Below are 21530 nucleotides of genomic sequence, written 5' to 3' on the forward strand. Positions count from 1 at the left end.
CCCCCTTACTGCCTGATGCTTCAGCGTGCAGTTAATGGGCGCCGGGATGCTCCCCTGCGGAACGGTCAGAACCAGCAGGTCAGCACTAAGCAAACGCCGCTGTTGGACGCAGAGCCGCTCAGTGTCGCGGTGGCCCCGGGGAGGCCCTCCAAAGCCTGGGCTCTAAGCCACTTTCACTTGCTGCATTTAGATGTTATGTCTTTGTAATCGATTGAGTTTTTAAAAATCAGTTCATTTTTTTCTTAATTTATTTTTTTAAAATTTACTTATACACTTTATTTCAATCTTCCACTTGTTCCCTTATAATTTTTCCGGTGTCTATGTTGCCGTATCTACAGCAGCAAAGGCTGGTTAGACATTATTGCAGCCCCTGCCGGGCGAGACCTGAGCCTTCAAACACTCAGCTCAGCGCCCTCCCCTCCGCGTCTGTGCTCTGTCACCCGTCGCTGTCACTCCTCCTTCGTCACTGGCCCCGCACGCGGGATGTTGTTGCCTCCTGCAGCCGGTGCTCCCTGGGAGGCCCAGAGCCACGCTGCCTGTGTCTGTCACCGTTCTTTCCTGTGTCTCAAGTCTCCTTCTGGGATCTTCTTCCCTCCTGGAGCACATCCTGCAGTACAGTCTCTCAGTGGTAATTTCGACAGTTTTTGTTTATCTTTTGTGCCGTTTTGCCCACGTCTTTCACATTGAGTGTCTGGTGTGATTTTCACCCAGTGCCCTTGGGTTCCACTGTTGCTGTAGGAGTTTGCCATCCGCCATTCTGCCTTTATTTTTGTCGCAATCTGTCTTCTTCCTCTGGTCAGTTTTAGACCTCGCTCTCGGAGAGAGAGTTCTGGAGTTGCCCGGGCGCGCCTTGGGATGGATTTTTCTCTTACTTCCGCTTCGTGTGCTTTGGGATCAGTGGGTTCCTGTTCGTATGGGTGCCGGATGTGGCCGCCGGCCCTTAACTGCTCCTCTCTGTCAACTCCGGCACCCCCTCCCGGAACGCTGGATGCACATGCCCAGACCGCCCCTCCGTCCCCACAGCTTCTAACGTCCCTTTCTCGTCTCCCAGCCTCTTTCCGTCGTGGGGAGTAACGGGTAATTTATTCTGTTGTATCTTTCCGTTTACAGCTGGCTCAAATCTTCTGTTTAACTTGTCAGCTAAGTCTTTCACTTCCAAAAAATACGGTTTCATGTCTAAAAGTTCATTTCTTTTCCGAATCTGTCTGTTCGTTCCTGATAGCCCCTTGTTGCCTCTTCATGGTCACATCCTTCATTCTTTAGACTTTTATCCCTTTTTACATTTCTTGATGCGTCTGCTTTCTTCCTCGTTTAGTGATTGGTTCCGAGTCCATGGCTTGGCTTTAGTCGGGATAATGGGAGTTTGGGAAGTTCTCAGCCGGCGAGCTTTTACTTCTGCCCTTCCTGTTGCTGGGGCCGCTGCCATGCTGTAGCCACATCACCCGAGCTGGGGAGCCTGGCCTCCATGCCTGCAGCAGATGGACCCTCACTCTAGGTAGCCGTGGGCCCTCAGCGTCCTCTCCTGCTGGCCGCTTGACCGTTCAGCTCAGGCCCAGCCCTGCTGCCTTGAAGCGCGGCCTGGCTCTCAGGCGTTGCTCTCTGGGTGGGAGTTCCCTGGAGACCTCCCCGACCTTGAATGGAACCAACTGTGTCTCTGGGGTCCTGCAGTGGGGGGTGTTGGGGAGAACCTGGTCAGCCACAGTGCTGGAAGCTTCCACACTGGACGTGGGTTGGCAAGAGCCAACCTGCTCTGGAAAATTAGCCCTCGCTGCACCCACGCCAGGGTGGGGTGGCGTGGCCCCTGCCCAGGCCGGGGTTAGGTGGGACAGAAGCAGCTGTGGAATAGGTGTAGGGACCCCTCCCGGGAGGGTGGGAAGAAAGGGGTGACGTTGTGCTCGGGGACGTTAGATGTGTCCACGTCACCCCTCCCCAGCACACTCTAGTAGCCAACTTGGTTCTAGGTCCTTTTTACCTGAACCCAAAGGAAATAATCCCAAATAGTGTACTTGTAGTTTTCAAGAGCAGCTGGGCCTGGGGGATTGGCACCCTCTGGGGTAGGGTCTTCCTGTCGGCCGCTGCCTTGCCCGCTGGACTGCAGGGTGGAGGGTCCGAGCGTTGGCATCTACAGTGACCCCTCTGCGTCTCCTGCTTCTCTGCTATCCTGCGGGGCATGCGTGGACCGTGGCCTCTCATCTGTGACAGTAATGAGGATGGGAGCCACAGCATTCAAGCACCTTTCGTTTACTGGGTGGTTGTCCAGTCCCGGGCTGTAAGGTGGGGGTGCCCGGCCCGTTACAGAAGAGGAAACTGAGGCACAGAGTGTTTAATGACTTGCCAAGGTCACAGAGCAGTAAGTGGTAAGGCTGGGGCTCAGAGTCAGGGCTGTCGGACCCCAGCCCCCATGCCTTCACCAGCCGACCTGTCCCGACACAGGAGAGGGGACTCCAGGGGCACAGCCTCCCCGCCCGCCATGCAGCTTCCTGGCCTCTCTCCCTCTGCTCACAGCTTCCAGTCTTCCGGCGGGCTTCCCGAGGGCAGGGGCCAGGCCATGGGGCCTTTGAGAACTCAGCCCCTAGCATGGGGGCTGGCCAGAGACGGGCCATGCCGGGCTCCTCGCAGTGCCTTGCCCACACCAGCATGCTGCTGCCTCAGGGCCTTTTCTCTGGCTGTTCTGTCTGCCTAGATGGCTTCCCCATGGCCCCCACTTGGCTCACATATCCCCCAGGTGAGCCCCACCCCAAAGCCTTTTAAATCTCTCTACCGGCCTGCCCCTGGCCTCTGCCCTCCCCGCGCATGGTCTCCATCCCATGGTGGTCGGTCACCACCTGCCCAGGTGCGTCTGCTGTGACTGCGTGTTGCGTTGTTGCTCACATCAATCCCGGCCCCTCCGCTCCTCAGGCAGGTGGCGCTGCCTCTGGTGGTCGCTCAGGCCCCCCAGTGCCTGCGCCAGCCCTGCTGTAGATGCTCGATGCTGGCGGGATTGGCTCGGTCTTAGCAGGACCAGCGCTCAGCAGCGTCTCTGTATGTGGAGGTGTCCACACGGCCGGGGGCAGAGGAGGGGCCTCCCACGGCGCAGTGAATTAGTGCCCCCTGAAGGGGCAGGGACAGGTGGGTGCCCCGGGCAGAGGGGCGGGGCCCCCACACAGCCTCGTCCCATCCTAAGGGCAGGTGGCCCAGGAGGATGCAGGGCTGGGGACTCACGGTTCGCAGAGCGAGACAGGACGACCCTTGGGCTCACGGTGGGAAACAAGCACAAACGAGGCAAATGAGGAAGAGAGCCGAGGAGGGTAGGTCCCGGCTGCACCTGGGGCTGCGGCTCCTCCCAGGAAGGGCGTGGCTGCCGACGGGGCCCCAAGGCTCTGCGGGACCTTGAATTCAAGTTCTGGCCATCCCTTCCTGCCCGGCCCTCACACCCCAGCATCTCCTCTGGGGAGCCTTTTCCCCACCCCGTGCCTCCCGTCCCTGCCCCAGGCCTGCCCGGAGCCCGGTGAATCCGTGCCCTCACTCACTGACTTCCCTGGGGGTCTTCGGGGCCTGGGTGAGCGGGACACGCCCTGCCCAGTGGGATTCTTCGGAGGCACAGGCAGGCCGATGCCTTCCCTAGCCAGTGATCAGGGGTCTGCGAAGGCTTCCTGGAGGAGGTGCCACTGGAGCAGGGTTTGGGAAGGTGAGATGGAGTGAGATGGAGATGAAGCAGGACAGAGAGGGCAGTCTGGCAGAGAGGCCGGGACGAGCAAGTTCCAGGAGTCTGCAGGGGCGTCGGGGGCGGGGGAGTGGGCCTGCTCCTGGGATGGGGGCAACCACTGGGTCCCGCGGGCAGGGGACAGCTGTGGTCACACTGAGGGTTCTGCTGGAGGAGGGGGCGGCGGGAGGGGTGGTGATGCAGGTGGTACAGTGGCGGCCGGCGGGCCGAGCTGCAGTGCAGGACCCCTCTCTGTCCTCTGCGTCTCAGCGTCTGTCTGTGCAGGGCCCCCCAGCAGGATGGTGAGCTGCTGGTGTGTCAGCGACTCCTGACCCAGTGCCCAGGCTCAGCTAACGGGGGAGAGAGGAGGCGGGAGGCAGTGGGAATGAAATTGCCAGATGCGGCCGTGATGGGCGGTGGCCGAGGGGCTGTGGGGGAGTTTGTGCACGTCCTGTGCAGCCAGAAGGGCGTAGGGGTAACAGAGCCTGGAGTCCTGGTGCCCAAAAAGGGCAAATGGGCTCCTTCTCCCAGAGAAGAGGCTGGCGGGGGGGGGGGGGGGACTGCGAATGCAATGAGAGATGCTCGATAATCACATTGTTAGATGAAAGGGATGGGCTCCCGCAGACAGGGGTACGGCCGCCCTGAGTGGGACGCGTGGGAACCCAGGCAGATGACGCCGGGCAGGAGGGCATGGAAAGGCAGACAGGATTGTCCCCGACAGACCTGCCTCTGCCCAGCTCGGATGCTGCTGTGAGACGCGCTAAAAATCTGCCCGTTACAGCGTGAGAGGCTGCAGCCCTGCAGGGACGTGCACAAGTGTGGCCTCGTCCCCGCACAACCGGGGGGCCAAGTCTCCTCCTCTGCCCTACCCGCGGTCGACGTGGGGTCCCGGGATGCCGCCACTGGGGCCACAGTATCCGGGTGCCATCCCCTAGAGTTTGGGCATAGTTTACCAGCAAGAATGAGGTCACCAAGGACCACTGGCGTCACCTCCTTCGATTCCATGAGGCTCATTTGTGACTGTGTTTTGTAGACAAGGAAACAGGCTCCGAGGGGCCCAGGTCAGAGCGCAGTGGCAGAGCCCGGAGACCTGCACGTCCTGTGGGAACCGCCTTCAACCGGGCCCTTTAGATGGAGCAGCTCATACAAGGCCTGTGGATTCCTTATGTGGTGATGCTCACCATGCAGCCACAAAAATGTGAGCCCTACTGTGTGCCAGCCACTGCTGTCCTGGCTCCATGAGTAAAACTCACTGAGACCCCTGCCTCGTGGAGCTGACGTTGTGGCCGAGGAGCCAGCCGTGAACAGCAGGAGATCAGTGACAGGTCTCCAGCGCCGCGCAGGGCTGACTGACCATGGAGAGAGACCACGCAGGGGAGGGGGTGGCCATGGTGCATGCAGAGGGAGGGGCCCTCTTAGGCAGGGTGGTCGGCAAGGGTCTTGCTGACCTGGCGACAAATGAGTGAAGACCTGCGGAGGTGGGGTGACCACGTGGGTGTCTGGGAATGAGCATTCCAGGCAAAGGGAACAGCCGTGCAGAGGTCCCAAGGCCCCGAGGCCTCCCTCCTGCTCTCCCTCACTCAGCCCTTGTTCTGGGGACACCCAGGCGCCCTCCGCCTGGACCACAGGCACACCTGTGCACGCTTCCTCCCACCCTGCCTTCAGATCTGGGCCGACTGGAAGGTCACCTTCACAGCGGTGCCTTTGCTGACCAAGCCCGACTCCTGCCCTGCATGCTGGGTGGGGAGGTCGGGGTGAGCAGGGAGGAGCAGCGGGGGACACAGGGGACAGGTGAGCTAGCCAGTGGGGAGGCGGGGGCTGGGGGAGGCGGATGTCCTTGGGGGGCTTCATTTGTTCATTCATTTGTTCACGCAGCATCATCGAGCCTCCAGCACGAGGAGGTCTGGGGGTGTGGCGGGTGGGGAGCAGCTCAGGACCCAGTGATGGAGACGGGGGAGGGGTAATGGTGGATTTCTCATGCCCAACGTGTCCAGAAGGTTGCCTGGCACAGGGGACTGCCCAGGGGAGACAGTGCAGAAACGAGGGAAAGGTGGTTGGGACTGGGGTCCGGGCGTCCTTGCCCCGCGGCCTCAGGCGGGTGTCCCAGCCCTGGACAGCCCCGCCCTCCGGTCCTGCCTCTGCCTCCAGGGCGGCCAGAGGAGCAGGAGAGGCTCTTCCACGGCCCGTTTGGATGTTTGTCCTCATTACAGAAGCTCATTGTGGCCAAATCACAGAAGCAAAAACCAGACAGAAAGGAAGTCCCCCCAAACCCCCTCCAGACATGAGCACTGTGGCCACGCAGCAACCGTGATGTTCCCATGAGTCGACGGTCACGCACAGGCGTGTGCAGCCGTGTACACGGACGGGGGGCCCAGGGCACTGTCTGCGGGCCTTCTCAAGTGCCCCCGGGTGACCTCTCCTGCTATGGCTGCGCCCTGACTCCGTGGCCCACGCTGTGTGGACCTGGCACCTTCGGGTGTAGCCCTGGGTGTGACCACTGCCGGAAGCCTGTTTGGAGCCTTCTGGCTATTGTCCTGCGCCCTTGGACCCCCAAGGGGCCAGTGGACCCTCCCCTGAGGACGTGCCAGAGAGCCTGGGCCCGGCTGCTTGCCTGGTTCAGCCGACTTTCCCCTCAGCCCGGCCGGCGGCAGTTGTCGCCAGGGGTGAAAAATCACAGGCGGGGTTTAGTTCCCCAGCAGGACCTCTGTCTGAGGCACTAACCCCAGCAGGGCGCCCAGCTTGGGCAAGAGGCAGCCCCCTCCGCCCCCCGGCCCCTTAGCACTGCCAGGAGTGAGGACTGCATAGTGTGGGGTCCACCTCTGCCCCACCGGCCACACCGCCCAGGGTGGGGGTGCCAAGTGACCACACCCCGCCCGCCAGTGGTCATGGTCCTGAAGGGGAGATCACACAAGCTCGCCTGTCCCAAACAAAGAGAGGGGATCCACCCATCCCCGAGGTGCCAGGCCCGGCCTCCAGGCTGGGACCTGAGCCAGGTGGAGAGGGGCTGGGGCAGTTCAGACAGCCCCCTGTGGCAGGGCCCTGGCACAGTGCGGAGGGGCACACAGGGCGCCCAGGGGCCCTTGACTTCCTGGTGGAGCAGCTGCCAAGGCCGAGAGCTCTCGCCACCCTGGGCCCCTCGACCGGGTGGGTGTCCAGAGTCCCTGTCCTCAGGGCACAGCATCCCTACATCAAGTCAGGATTCTGCAAATTCTCCAGCAGAACATGACCGTTTCAATAATGACAGCATTGGTAATCCACTTAGAAAACGTGGTATTTTTGATTCGAATACTTAAGAAACAATCCGTTCCACACCCATCCATCCAAATGGCTCCGATTTTGAATAATTCTTTTGAAATGGAGTCTAAATATATACAAATAGATGTTTCTGAACTGTCATGCATTCTGAGTACATTTGCATGGGAAGCGGCTTCTGAGCAATGGGGTGGGGCCGGGCGGCCTCTGAGGGGGGCGAGGGTGTGGGTGGGTCAGAGGGAAAAGAGGGGCCCAGCACCCCGGCTGAGACAGGACACAGGGGCCACGTGGCCCTGAGGAGTCCAGCACCCAGTGCCCCCCCTGCGCCCTCCTGGGAGCCCCAGGGTAAGTCACTGCCCCTCTCTGGGCTGCAGGGACCAGCACCCAAGGCTTGCTTCCAGCCAGTTCCAAGCTGGCGCCCGATGCCCAAATGCCCCTCGTCCCCCCCTCTTTGCCCCTAACCCCTCCCTCCCTTCTCTCTCCTCCATGAGTCTCCCCCCTACTGGAGATGGGACTCCAGGGCCCCCCAAGCCCTTCTGGTTACTGTGACCCGAGACAGGTCCCGGGAGGGCCAGGGCTGGCCTGAGGTCACAGCACCTGAAAGAGGTGATGCTGGGACCCTCGCTCGGCCGCCTGCTCCAGCTGCCCCCAGAAGAGGCTCAGGATTCAGTGAGCTCCCACCCCCTTCGCCCATGGGCCCCGCCGGCCTGGGACACCCGCCGCCTGGCCCTGAGCTCGAGGCTGAGGGGATAATGTGGAGAGAAACGAGCTGCAGGGTCCAGGCGGGGCATCCACCTGCAGAGAAGCTGTGAGGGGTGCCATCACCCCCAATGTCACATGAGGAAACTGAGTCTCAGAGAGGGAAGTGACTGCCCTGGACGCTCAGAGTGGCAGACATGCAGTGAGGAGCCAGGAACACTGGCGCTGCCGGGGCCGTTCCCCTGGAGGGAGCAAGAAGACAGGGCTTGTGGGGCAGAGTGTGGGGAGGAGGGAGCTGCCAGGACGGGCGGTGGGCCCCCCTTGCCGTCCTCCAGGAGGGGGCTCTGGGCCCTGCCCGCGGGCTCGAGCTGACACCACCGCTTAGTGGCCACTCCCTGGGTGAGTCCTTCTCCTCAGTCCCTCGGCTGTGCTGGGGCGGGCGGGGGGGCGTGTGCAGCCTGGCCTGTGCGGCCGTAGTTGTCACCAGGTCACCGCCTGCCCCTGCCAGCCGTGGGCAGGACCTCTCGGTGGCTGAGGAGCCAGACCAACTGGCCAGGGGGCGTTCCAGACCTTTCTGGCCCCCAGCCCCTGGTGCTGGTCAGGCAACGGGGAAGCAGCGGGCGAAGCAGCGGGCTCGTCCCACCCTGGTGCTGCTCCGGCCTTCACACCCATGCTCCCACCAGGCGCATCCCGGGCTGAGGGTGTGCTCCGGGCCTGGGGACCGTTCCTGTGCGGCAGAACTCGGCCAACACCCCGGCAGCGCCCACCATCTCTGCGGCTGCCTCCCTCTGCGCAGCAGGTGGGTGGAGAGGGTGGGGCCCGGGGCTCCCAGGACCACTGCCTGCAAGGCACCCCTCCGTGCGTCCTGAGGGGAGCGTTGTCTGTGGTCTCTCTGAGGAAGGTGTGAGTTGTGGGAAGTTCCTGCTGTTATTGCATCAACTCTTCTTTGAGTTTCTTCCCGTTTGTTTGGTCTCCCGTCCTCTGGGAGGAAGGTGTGCTCCCCCGTCTGGGTCCCTCGATGGCTGCTTATATTTAAGGCTGGCGCGTAGATGCAGGTTGGAAGGCGTGTGCCCGTTGGGGCTTCGCTGAGTGTGAGGCCCCGTGAGCTTCACTGGAACTTGTTGTCTTCCCTGGGCCTGTTGCCTTTCAAGAAAGCTTTCCCGCCGCCTCCCTCTGGGCCTCGGACTGGGCGCAGCGAGCAGGGCGGGGCTGGGCAGGCCAAGTCTCACCACCCTGGCTGTTGACTCTCCCCAGCCCTTGCTCTGACCCTCAGCTTCGGCTCCCACCTGGGCCTGGGGTCCAGAGCCCGGGAGACCAGCCTGGGGAACAGCCCTGGTCCCCAGGGGAGTGGACGGCCTGCGGGTCTCAGCTCTTTTGGTCGACGCCCTCCTCCCGCCCTCCCTGCCTCCCAGGCCCTGTGAGGGGCTGTGTGGAGCGAGAGCCTTCCTTCTCAGTGCGGTGGCCGTGCCCCTCGGCAGACCCCGGCAGTTGCCCTTCTGCTCTGCTCAGCCCGGCCCACCCCACCAGCCTCCAGCCCCGCTGCCTCGCACTCGCTGTGTCCACCCTTTCCACTCATCTTAGTGGAAGGGGTGGAGGCGGAGGGCGGCACCTGTGCCCACTGAACTGACAGCCCGGTGTCCATCCGTCCTCGCCCTGGACATGGGGCTCATGGAGGCTTAAGGGCAGCATCCTCGGAGCCCTTCCCTGGACCCCATGGTTGGGAAGGCTGATTCACACCTCTTGGTCATCTTTTCCCACTAAGCCCCACCAAGTTCAGGGCAGCCGGCGTGACATCACCGCCACCTTCAAGAGTCCTAGTGGGAAGGAGGCAAGGAGCTGAGCTGGGAGTGACAGCGGCAAGTTCTGTGCAGAGGGGGCTCTAATGCAGCCAGGGAGCATCTGGGAGGGCATCCTGGAGGCAGTGGTGCTGGACTGGGTTTTGGAGAGGGAGCAGGAGTTCTCTAAGTGGAGAGCTGCCAAAGGCAGAGGGAGGATCATGTGGAAAGGCCCTGTGGGCTGGGACGTGCTGAGCGAGCCCCTTCGCCAGCTGCGGGGAGCAAGGCTGACCAGGCTGGGGGGGGTCCGCAGCCTCTGCGAAGTGGCAGGAGGCGAGCACCATCCTGGGAGGGTGGAGCCCTTCCATAGCCCGAGAGTTAGTTCAACGGTTCCTGCACCGAGGCCGCTTCTGACCCCGCACAGCTACACTAATTGGGCCCCAATCAAGAGTGTAATTCGGGTTAATTGGCTCCCTGCTGGCCCCCGTCAGCCTCCTTCAACGCGGGGCTGTCACTGGAGAGCAATTCATCACAGCAGCTCTTTGGAGCCACTCATGGCGGACGGCCGGGGTACCGGGAGCACGGGGAGCGAGGCTGGGGGCAGGCAGGAGACTCCCTCCTGGGTGGGGAGGCTGAGGTCTCCTCAGCCAGCCTGGGCTGTCCCCATGGAGTCATCTCCCTGCTCATCCCTCCCGCCTCGTCCCTGGGCACCTCTGTCCCAACGCCACAGCTGAAGGGCTGTGGGTGTGTGACACTTTCTGGGCCTCAGGGTTTGCATCTCTGAAATGAGCGTGTCCGGGCCCCTCGCAGAGCTGTCCTGAGGGCTGTGGTCAGTGTGTAGGGCACACACCATCCCCGGGAGGACTGAGGCGGGCAGCCACCAGGACAGTGCTGCTCTGTGTCTCAGGAGCCCCTGCATGTAGCACGGTCCCTGGGGGCCTTGTGACAGCCCTGTGGGAATGGGATCCAAGCAGAAGGCTGGGGACTCTGGGCTGTCCACCCAGCCTTGCTCTCAGAGAGTGACCTGGGGCCCCGTGCTGCCTGGACATACCCAGCATGGGGCCTCACCACCTCTGGAGGCATCTGCAGGCCCGGACAGCCCCCTGCTCTGGTCCTGCATCATGAGGCCGTGGATGCGACAGCCGTGATCAGCCAGCGCCCCCACTGGTCTGCAGCCACTAGCCTTTGGGCCCTCGCTGTCTTGTGCCGGGCTCCCGGGAGAGCAGGGACAGGGCCCGCAGGTGTGCAGGGCAGCAAGGATGTTGGGGCGAGGTGGGTGGAGGTGGGACGAGCATCTCTGCTCTTGCGGGGGTTCCTGGGCCTAGGCTAGATGAGGCTTGAGGCTCCGCTGGACCCATGAGCTCTTCGTCAGGAGGCCCTGGGCACCGGGGGCGTCGCCACTCCCGAGGGTCAGTGGAGGAGAGGACCTGGGGCCTGGGTCTGTTAGTCACCTCGGGCTGGTGTCAGCCACACCACAGACGGGGCGGCTGGGACGGCCGACATCTCTTCTCTCACAGTGCTGGAGGCCGGAAGTCCGAGACCAAGGTCGGCAGGGTCGGCTCCTCCTGAGCCGAGAGGGAGAATCTGCTCCAGGCCTCTCTCCTCGGTTTATAGACGGCCGTCCCCACGTTCACACGGCCTTCTCCCAGATTTCCCCGTCTTGTAAGGACGCCAGTCAGACGGGAGGAGGGTCACCCTAAGACCTCAGTTACCTGGAGCACCTTGGAAAGGCCCCGTCTCCAAGTAAGCTCCCGTTCTCAGGTCCTGGGGGTTAAGACTCCAACATATCTTTTTTGAGGGACACAATTCAACCTATAAGACGGGATCTCCCGGGTCAGCATCACGGTGTCCCCCACACTCTCTCCCTCTGACCACTGGGACAGGGCAGTGCCCGCCTTGTAGGGTCAGGAGAGCTTCATGTGGATGAGGGCGCTTCCCCGGCACGGAGAGGGGGGGCCCTTGGGGGGCTATTCTGAGGCTCTGACCATCCAGCATCCCCTTCCTGGGTCCTGGGCCCTCCTGCCTTTAGAAGTGTCTTGAACTCCGTGACAATGAGCTGTGCCAGCTCTCAGCACATGGCATGGCCTTTCCAGGCCCCTCTCCCTGGTCAGATGCAGTGATATTTATAGGGAAACTCACCCCACCTCCTTAAGGAAGTCTCCTCCATACTTTGCCAGAAGGTCACGGATGTGGTCAATACATTTTCACCAGGGAGATGGAAAGGTCAGCACATCTGTCTACGCTGTGTCCAGGGGTGGCTGCCTGCTCCCCGGGGCTCAGGCAAGGGGCTCCCCTCTCACTGGGGGCTCCTGGTGGGGCGAGCGTCGTCTCTGCTGCTGGGGGCTGAACTAGGATGAGGTCTGCAGGTCCCCGACTGTGCAGCCCCCAGCAGGAGCCGGTCCTCTGCACACAGTTCCCTCCCTGAGGGGGAGGCTGCAGGTGCTGGGGGCTGGAGAGAGGTGGCTTGGGGTGGGGCTCTGCCTCGTGCCGGGGGGAGCCCAGGGCTGGGGCTGCAGAGCCCTCATCAAAGGGCTGCCTTGGCCTCCACCATCTGTCTCAGCCAGCATCCGGTGGCCCCTGGGCCCTGCCTGTCATCATCCCTACTGCTTCTTCCCCTTGAAGTCGGCAGAGAGGGGACTGGAAGGGGCTGGCGGAGGCTGGTGTGGAAGCCACTTACCTAGCTTTTATCTCCTGGTGATCTCTCCTGCTTCTCTTGGGATCTTTCTCCACTCTAACCCCATCCCTTCAGCTGCTCCTGTGGCTCCCAGCTTCACCGTTCCCCCTCCCCTCCTCTGTTCAGCCTGGGGGTGGGGGGGATGGAGGGTGGACGTGGAGGGACCAGGGAGGACCAGGCCTGAGTTCGGATCACAACCGAGCAGGTGCTCGGCCGCCGTCCAGCACGAGGCCAACTTCAGGAACGAGGATGGTTGGTCCGGGTCAGGCTGGGCAGGCGTGGGCACAACTCTGGCAGATGATGGGCACGAGGCCAGTGCAGGGTCCTGTCGGCTGGGCTCTGCCTGGGCTGCACCGATGGGAGAGCACAGACGGTGCGTCGGGGCTGGGTTTGCACCAGTCTTCCTTTAGGGATCCGGCGTGTGAGGAGGGCTGAGTCCACCTCAGGGCGCAGGGAGCTCTGTTTCATCAGCATCAGTGAGGGCTGAGAGGTTGAGAGCAGCCTCTGCCGTGGAGTTCGAGTCCTACAGTTCAGGAGCTGGTGGCTTCGGGCAGGTCACGTCCCCTCTCTGAGCCCTCATCTGCAGACCGGGGTGTCCACATGGCCCGCCTCTCGGTGCTGGGGTGAGGGCAGTGTGAGTGAATGGGGCAGAGACCCCTGGCCCCAGCCCGCAGCACGGGGACGGTGGGCGCTGTCCCGGGTCCTGAAGCTCTCGGGGCCCCTTTCTCGTGGTCTGACCCTGAGCCCTCCGCCTGCCAGGAGGGCTGTGGGCTGCTGGCTGCCCTCCCACTCCAGCCGTGAGCTCCTTGATGGCTGCATCTGATTCGCTCTGGGCCTTTCGGCCCCTCCCTGCCCCCCTCCCACACGCAGCTCGAATGTCTGGACAACAGTGTGACTCATGACAACAGCTGGGGGGGGGGGGCAGGGAGACCTGAACCTGAGATCTGCCCCCCATGATCGTGGAGCCCTGGGCAGGTCACTTAACCTCTCTGAGCCCAGTGTCCTGGCCTAGAACACAGGTAGCAATACCTGCTCCCAGGGCTTCCAATGGTGGTTGATCTTCAGACTGGTGTATGGGTCCCTCCCAAAGTGCAGTGACACTGAGGTAGCTGAGATGGGGCTGGTCATGCATCCAAAACCCAGCAGGTCTGAGACACCAGCCTAGAGCAGGACCTGGATCCTCACCCCAAAGCTCATTGTGGACACCACCCCCCAAAACCTAAGTTCAGCCTCACCTACTCCAGGAAGCCCTCCTTGACTACTCCCCATCCCCACCCACCTCTTCCCTTCCACGACTGAGTTGCTGTGCTCCACTTCCAACCTCCAATCCATAGCCACCTTGAGAAAGTGGATGGATGGAAGGATGGATGGATGGGTGGGGGGGTGTGTGGATAGGGGCGTGGGGGGATGGATGGGTGGGTGGGACAAAGGATGGATGAATGAATGACCAGCCCCAACATCCACCTAATGACCCAGATGGGCAACCTGGGGACTCGTCCTTGACCTCCCTACTCCACTTCCCTCGCATATCTGGTCATGACCAGGTTCTGGGGATCCCCTGCTGGTGCGCCTCTGTCCCATCTGACCCTCCCTGTTCTGCCCCAGGCCCTGCCCATCCATGGCCCTGTCTTCCTCCTGACCGTGTCCCTCTTTCTTCTCCCTTTCTGACCCGTCCTCTCCTTCATTTTCCCAGCAGCCTCTTCACTAACACTCTTGAACATGTCACTCCCCTGCTCAGAGTTCCTCAGCGTCTTCCGTCTGTCTCAGGGGTGCTGCCCAGACCCCTCCACCCTCTTCTGGCCTGGCCACCCGTCTCCCTTCCCTGCCCTACACCCCGGTGGCCACTTGGTGACTTACCAGGTTATTTTAAGCTCCTGTTTTTACCCCGAGTTCTCGCCTGGTCCCTTGCCTACCTCTTTCTGGCCTGCTGGCGAGTCCTCGACACCCCCAGGCCTGGATGAGGCACCCCTTTTGTTATGAAGCCTTCCGACCTCCCATGAGTTTCCCAGCTCAGATCGGTGTGTCTTCTCCTCCATGACGCCTTTGATGGTGGGACCCAGAACTTGTTGAGTTAGTAATGGCCACAATGACACACAGGAGTGAGAAGAAGACCGTCTGGTGAGGGCTACGTGTCTGGTATTTCCCAGACCTTAGGCTGCATACTTTCCACGCATCATCTTAATCAAGGCTTTCCAATGTCCCCCTGGTGTCCATGGCATCTCCTCTGCTTACAGAAGAATCCTAGGCCCCAAGAATGGATGTGGCTGAGATGCCCCAGCCTGAGGGGGCTACTGGGAGTCACACCCGGGCCTGGCTGCCTCTGCAGCTCCGCCACCTCAATGGCTCTCCTGCCTCCTTCCGGTGGGCCTGGGTCCGGGGCCAGCCTAGAGCAGTTCTTGAATGAACACAGGTGCTAGCTCAGGGCAGAGGCCCTGGCGAGGGACAGGTTCTGCCTGGGCCCTGCCCCAGGATGGGCCCAGCCCCTTGCATGCCACAGCCCAAAGCAGGCATGAGCCAAATGCCCCCAGGATGGGAGGCTAGGGGGCCAGGACAACAGCCTCTGTCTCTCTCCCAGCTGCAGAGACGCAAGATCAAGTGCTACTTCCTGTCGGCAGGAGTCACCGTCCTGCTGGTCATCATTCTCATCATCGCCACCTCTATCCGAAAGTGAGGCCACCTGTGGTAAGTGCCCCACCTGCCCCCACGCCATCCACCCACTCGTCTGTCCAGCCATCCATCCTCCATCCATCCACTTGTCAGTCCATCCATGCTCCTTCCCCGCATCCATCCATCCATTTATCCATCCATTCTCTTCTGTGTCAGGCACAGGCCAGGCCCTGGTGACCCAGCCATGAACATGGCTGATGGAGACCCTCTTTTCCTGGAACTCCCAGCTGTAGAGGCAGGTGAACCTGAAGCTCCCTTTGTGTAAGCATTCACTTCTGGAAAATCATGCCTGGAAATTCCCCTGGGGCAGTCAGTGAGCAGAACACACTGGATCGTGTAGTGGGCGTGTGCTGGGAGCCCAGGGGAAGGGAGACAGGACCCTAGGGGACGGTTAGTCAGGGAGCCTCACTGGCTCCTGGAGATAAGGAAGAATGGGAGCTGAGACACGTCTGGGACTGGGGGGTTTGGGTGTTCCCAGGGCACGGGGCTCTGAGCAGGGGCTGGAGTGGGCCAGCCGCTTGGGACAGAATGTGTGAAGGGCCTTGACTGACAGTGGAGAGCCACCACAGAGTGTTAAGCAGGTGTCTAGTTACCTATTGCTGTGTAACAACTTAGCGTAAAACTTGGGGGCTGAAAACAGCAATAAGCGTTTATTATCTCACTGTTTCTGTGGGTCAGGAATTCAGAAGTGGCTGGACGGGCGGTTCTGCTCAGGCTCCCTCCGGAGGTGCAGTCAGATGTCGGCCAGGCTGCAGCATTGGACGACCCAGTTGGGGCAGGAAGAGCCAGGTCTAATCTTGCTCCTCCCGTGTGGGGCCAGAGCGGGAGACCCCTCGAGGCTGGCAGACCACACTCAGTCATTTCTGCAATATCCCATGCTAACTCGGGCCAACTCCGCTCACTGTGAGGGGCCACCCCACTGTGCAGGACCTAGGAGGGAGACCACTATGGCCCTTTCAGGAGCTGGCTTCTGCACCCAGGTGCCCTGGCAGTTAGAAGGCTCCCTCTGGCTTCAAGGAGAGGGTGGATGGTGCAGAGGGATGGGGAGGCCAGGGCTGCTGTGCCCCTGGGCAGAGATGGAGATGAGGCCAGAACCATGGCAGTGGCAGGAGAGCATGGTCAGGGGTCAGATGCCTCAGGGCGCTGCTGGGTTCCTGGATTCCAGATGTCTCCCTGGAAGTGCCCACTTTCACGGCAAGAGCCGCCCCAATAGGCTGAGATTCAAAGTGAGGGCAGGGAGCCCTGGCTGCCATGCCGTCTCGAGCCCTGTCCTTGGCGGCTGCCACTGACTGGATGACACTGTCCCCGAGGCTGGGACGCCACCAGGAGAACAAGGAGCCAGGATGGGGGTGGAGTTTGGGGAAAATGGACTCACATTTATTGTCAGCCTACTGTGTGCACTGCACGTGTATTGTCTAGACTGGTCCCCCCCGCCTCCCGCGATGGGCAGGGCCCCCCGGCCCAGGTTCAGAAGGGCTCCGACTTCCCTGAGGGCACACAGCATGAACCAGATGCTACGTGTCCCCTACCCCCGTCTCCTAGTCAGCCCGTCCCTCCCTCTGCAGCAGGACGTCCCAAGGTCACCTTGAGCAGGACACTTGCAGACCCCAAGTGGCCTGGCTTCACTGGGGTCGGCTCAGGTTCTGCTGCTAACATCTTGGACCTGGAGCTTGGAGCTTCTCCAGTGGGGACTGTGGGCAGGGCTGTGGTGTGCCTGCTTTCGAGGAGAGCTGCAGCACGGGACTGACCGTTATCCTGCCAGGCTCTCGGGGAGCTTCTGCCTGGGGGAGCCGGTGCTTCCTGCCCCAGCCCAGGCGTCCCCAGCTGAGGCTCCAGAGCAGGGAGCCTGTCCCCTGGCCCCTCCTGCTAGGGCTCCGAAGCTGGTGCTCTTTAGCGTGGGGAGTGAGCTGAGCAGAGAGGGCAGCCAGAGGGGGCTCTGGGTGTGGGGGCCTGGGCGGAACCCTGTCCCTGAGGGTGCCTCCAGGACCTCCCTCCCCACTCTGAGTCCTCTAAACAGATGGTTTCCCGGGAGAATCCACATGGGAACAAGCCACTGGAGCAGGTGTGAGCAGGACCAGGTGCTGGGCCGAGGCGGCAGGCATGGCTGGAGTGTGGAGCCGGCAGCCCCAAGAGGCCTCCGCCTCCAGGCTCAGCGCCGGCCTGAGTGGGGTGTGCAGACTCAGGAGCGCACACCCACCTCCTAGCCTCGCTGATGCGCCGTGGAGCCAAGCCTAAAACCAGCTGTTGTGATAACGACAGTGACCGTGGCAATGGCAACCCCTGCACCGGGCTGACTTGTGTCCCCCAAAATGACGTGTCCAGGTCCTAGCCCCAGCACCTCAGAATGGAGCCCGATTTGGAAACAGGGTCTTTGAAGGTGTGGTGAGTTATGGTGGAGTCGTGCTGGAGTCGGGGGGTCCCCATCCAATGGCTGGTGTCCTTGCAAGAAGAGGAGGGACACAGAGACATGGGGAGAAGGCCATGTGCAGACGGAGGCAGAGACAGGAGGGATGCGGCTGCAAGCCAAGGAATGCCGGGAGCTCCAGAGCTGTGGGAAGATGCATTTGTGTTGTTTTAAGCTCCCGATGGGTGGTCCTTTGTGCCGGCAGCCCCAGGACACTGACACAGCTCCATTGCTGTGACACCTGAAGCTGGTACACACGTTACGTGGGCCATCCTCACCACAGCCTGTGGGAAGGACGTCAGTAGCGTGGCTGCCCCATTCTTCAGAGGAGGAGGCCGAGGCCCAGGGAGGCTTGGGGCTGGCTGAGGTCACGCAGGGCCTGGTGGTGACCCAGCCAGGTGCCCTCACCTGCTGAAGTCGGAATAAAGGGTGGAAGAGGCTGTCAGGGGCAGGCTGGGCACCCAGGGAGCCTCTTGATGACTTGATGCTGTGGCCCATGTCTGCATGGGGAGCGTCCGGCGGGGCCCAGGGAGAGTGCGGGATGGGCCTGGAGAGGGCTGTTTGGGCACAGCAGACCGGATTCCTGGTGGTCTGGATGAGGGTGACTGGCCCTCCCCTCACTCTGGGAACTGGGGTAGGAATAGCTCCCGCACAGCCCAGCTGGGCAGGGGTGTCCTGGGTCCTCCAGCCGGCTTCCCTCCTCCCTCCCCTTCCCCACAGCTATTAGGGGTCATCAAGGCCACCCAGCCCCTCCCCCTTCCCTGCTCGGCCTCACCCTCCACTGCACAGCCAGGTTGGAGCCCACCCCAGGGCCAGGCAGCCTGCACCCCCGAGCCCTTCCCCGTGCCAGAGGAAACCTGAGGATGGGGCCTCGAGCCAGTGGCCCCACAGCCAGCTCCTGCAGACACAGCAGGACAACTGGGCCCCTCCAGTGAGGCCCCTGGCTGCAGCTGCCTGGCCAAAAGCAGTGGCCCCTGTCCCCTCTGGTGTGGCTGAGACCCAGGCCAGGTGGCCAGCCAGTGGCCACTTATGTGACCTTTGGGCCCAGAGAAGGCAAGAGAGGCCTCTGGCTTCTAGTTGCTCACAGACCAATAGCGGGGAGAAGGTGGGGCTGGGGACAGCTCAGACGCCTGCAGGACAAGCCAGGAGGTGCTGCTCCCACCCAGGCCATGCGGGGGGTCTGTGAGTGTGGGCGTCATGGGCGCTGTGGCTGGTGGAGCCCTGAGCCCACGTAGGGACACGTCATCTGGTGTGTTAGCCAAGCTGGGAGAGACACCCCAGCCCCAGCACCCCTGGACACTGTCTGTGACCAGCCGGGCACAGTTGCCGGGGTCTGACTGTGGGACCTGGGGCTCACCCCCTCTGGGATCAGTTTCCCGCAAGAGATGGGCTGGGGCATCTGCAATCCTCCCCTTGCTGCTGAGTTGCTCTGAGGACAGAGGCGGATGATGGCTAAATATAAACAGCGCTGTGAGGAAGGGAAGGCGCTATGCAAATGCAGGGGGTTATTATTTCTGTGGAGAAAGATGTCTCCGAGGGAGGAGCTCAGGCTCCCTGACTTGGAAAAAGCCCATGACACCAACAGCTGGGCGCACGTGCCCGTTTCCGTGTGACAGTGAGGCCGTGTCATGTGGGGAGCTCTGAGGGGGCCATGCAGCCCCCATGCCACCCTGGCCATCTGGGTTCTCATGGCTGTGACCCCGCATGGGCTCAGCTCTTCCATGTTTACCAAGAGCTTGCAAGTCCCCTCCTGTCTGGTCCTCACGGGGGCCTGAGGAGAATCGGGATAAGTGCACACTCAGCTGGAGAAGCTGCTGCCACCAAGTGACCCCCAAAGAGGGCAAGTCCCTTGAACTCCAGAGTGGGGAAGGACTGCGCCCAGCCAGCCTCACTCCCCTGCGAGTCCCTGGACTCGGTTTACAGCCAACATGAAGGCTAACATGGGACCAGGGTCAGGGCTCAGCTTGTGACCAGGACCAGGGCTCAGCTAGTGACCAGGACCGGGGCTCAGAGTGTGAGCAGGGTCAGGGCTCAGAGTGTGCCCAGGGTCAGGGCTCAGAGTGTGAGCAGGGTCAGGGCTCAGAGTGTGACCAGAGTCAGGGATCAGTGTGTGAGCAGGGTCAGGGCTCAGTGTGTGAGCAGGGTCAGGGCTCAGTGTGTGAGCAGCGTCAGGGCTCAGTGTGTGAGCAGCGTCAGGGCTCAGAGTGTGAGCAGGGTCAGGGCTCCAGGTTGAGCAATGTGTAGACTGAGCCCTGGTCAGGGTTGGACGTCCTCAGCTCTGGCAGGCCTCTGGGACAACACAGTAGGACAGTAGGACAGACCAGGAAACCTTTCTGTGTTAAGCCCCTCTTTCTCTCTGGTGGCCTGGCCTCGACCCTGCTCTGTCTCCACGGGCCCAGCCTCTCCCCCATTCTCTTTCCTGGGGCCCAGCCTCGCCCCTGCTCTCTCTCCTGTGGCTCCCCGTTTCCCACTCAGGAAAGTGCTGCCATTTCCAGAGCCCCTCCTGGCGAGGTTGCGTGTTGAGGAGGCCGTATCCAGGGGTGCACAGTCGGCTGCAGCAGGCCAGGGACTTGTCTCCAGCGCCAGGAAGAGGGAGTGACGGTGGTTGTGAGCCGGCACTGTGCCCGCAGCACCGTGTATCTGGAGGACGGAGCTCAGGCTGGGCCTGCTGTGGTTCTTTGGCAGTGCAGGGGCGGAGCGGCCGGGCTGCGGGAGACGCTGGGTCCCTGTGCCCAGGGTGCGGCTGGCCGTGGTAGCACGGATGCCCAGGTCTCAGCCGCGGCTCTCACGGGGAAGGGGCTGGCGAAGCTTGTGGAAGGAGGGGAGTCCCTGGGATCTGGATGGACCCCCCCCCCCCGTCCTCCTGGGCGCCCACACTCCAGCCCTGCGCCCGCGGACCTCTTTCCACATTGAACTGTGGTCGCCGTGGATGCGTCCATGAGCCCCGTGGGCCGTGAGCTCTCGGGTCCCCAGGCCCGGGGCAGGACGCAGAAAGTGAGGGTGCACGAGTGGAGGGGCCCGGGAAGGGGTGCCTGTGCAGCCTGCCTCCCTGCGGAGTCCAGGGCAGGGCTCCGATAAACAGAATTACAGCATCTGGGCCACAGCCGATGAAGTATTTTTCATGAACATAAAAAATTTAAGGGGCTAAATGGAGGCTCCTTCAAATCGTGTTTTTAATGTTTTCTGAAAGCCGTGAAATATCGACCTCAAAGCCGTTGATTTCCATTTGGGAAGCGTGCAGTGGGCATCTCCACGTCCGCGCTTCTGTGCCACACGTGCGCTCGGGTGTCTTCACGTGCGTATCTGCTTGTGCACCTGTGTGTGTGTGCACGTGTACGAGGTCTGGATGCACAGACCCCCTCTAACGGCCTGCTCGCCCTCCCAGGGGCTGCGGTGTCTGTAATCTGAATGAGGGCTGAGCGTGTCGTCCTGGACGGGCAGGAGACGGCTGTGGTCCACGTGTCCTGCGTTCCCAGAGCCCTCCCCCTGGCCCTGAAGGAGGAGCTGGCATGTCCCCATTTTTCAGCTGGGACACCTGACAGGCAGAGAGGTGAAGGGACTTCCTCAGAAGTGGGCCTCATGGAGACCATCCTTCTGGAGTTGGGACCGTTGGGGAAACCGCTGCCCGGAGGGTGAAGTGGCCGCCTGAGGTCACGCCAATAGGGCTGCCAGGGCTGGTTTATAAGCAGGTCTGTGTGACCCAGAGGGGGACAGTGCAGAGCTGGCCCGAGTGGGGCAGCGGGGCCGGTCCTCAGGCGTGGTCTTGGTGGTGACACCTTCCATCTCAGAAGTTTGGGAGATGAGTTATACGATGGCTCTCTGCTGAGCCAGTCAGAGGCCTGGGGACTTGTCCCTGGTCTCTGGGACCCTGGGCAGCCCTGCCCTCCTCGCTCTGGCCCATGTGTGTGCTGCGGGGCCAGCCCAGCCCTGGGGGGCCAGGAGGCTCCAGAGGCGTCCTGTGGCTTGGGAGGGGTTTATACCTGGAACCACCGCCCCACCCCCGCCAGGGCCAGGCGGCCTCCCAGAGCTCCGGGTCAGCAGGGCAGGCGGGACAGACAGGCGGACAAGGCGGCAGGCAGAGCTGAGGAGCAGAAGGACCTTGGGCTCCAGCAGGGCCCGGATCTGGGCCTCGGTGTCCTCATCTGTAAAATGGATGCATATAAGTGCTACCTTTCAGAGTCCCTGAGCGTTAGCGACGAAGGCCTGCGGGTGCCTGGCCCAGAGGAGGCCTGACCTCACTGACTGCGGCTCTTCATTGTCACTGTCCTCACTGTCACAATCGTGCACCCCCTCTGTTTATGGAGACGAGACACGGCTGGCCATTTTTCTCCTGTTCCCACATGGCCCTCCAGCCAGCAGGGCCTCGCCTTGTCCTCC

General features: G+C 62.1%; 1 protein-coding gene across 1 annotated transcript in view; it reads left to right on the top strand.

Moving 5' to 3' along the window:
* Nucleotides 1-21530, top strand: part of TSNARE1 (t-SNARE domain containing 1) — a 167917-nt gene that overhangs the window by 137777 nt on the left and 8610 nt on the right. The window contains exon 13 of the mRNA XM_046642025.1: nt 14658-14764. Coding sequence (XP_046497981.1) covers nt 14658-14753 — 96 coding nt within the window. The 3' untranslated portion in view covers nt 14754-14764. The remainder of the gene's footprint in view (nt 1-14657; nt 14765-21530) is intronic.

The sequence above is a fragment of the Equus quagga genome, chromosome 16 (genome assembly GCF_021613505.1).
Source record: "Equus quagga isolate Etosha38 chromosome 16, UCLA_HA_Equagga_1.0, whole genome shotgun sequence".
Taxonomy (NCBI): Eukaryota; Metazoa; Chordata; class Mammalia; order Perissodactyla; family Equidae; genus Equus; species Equus quagga.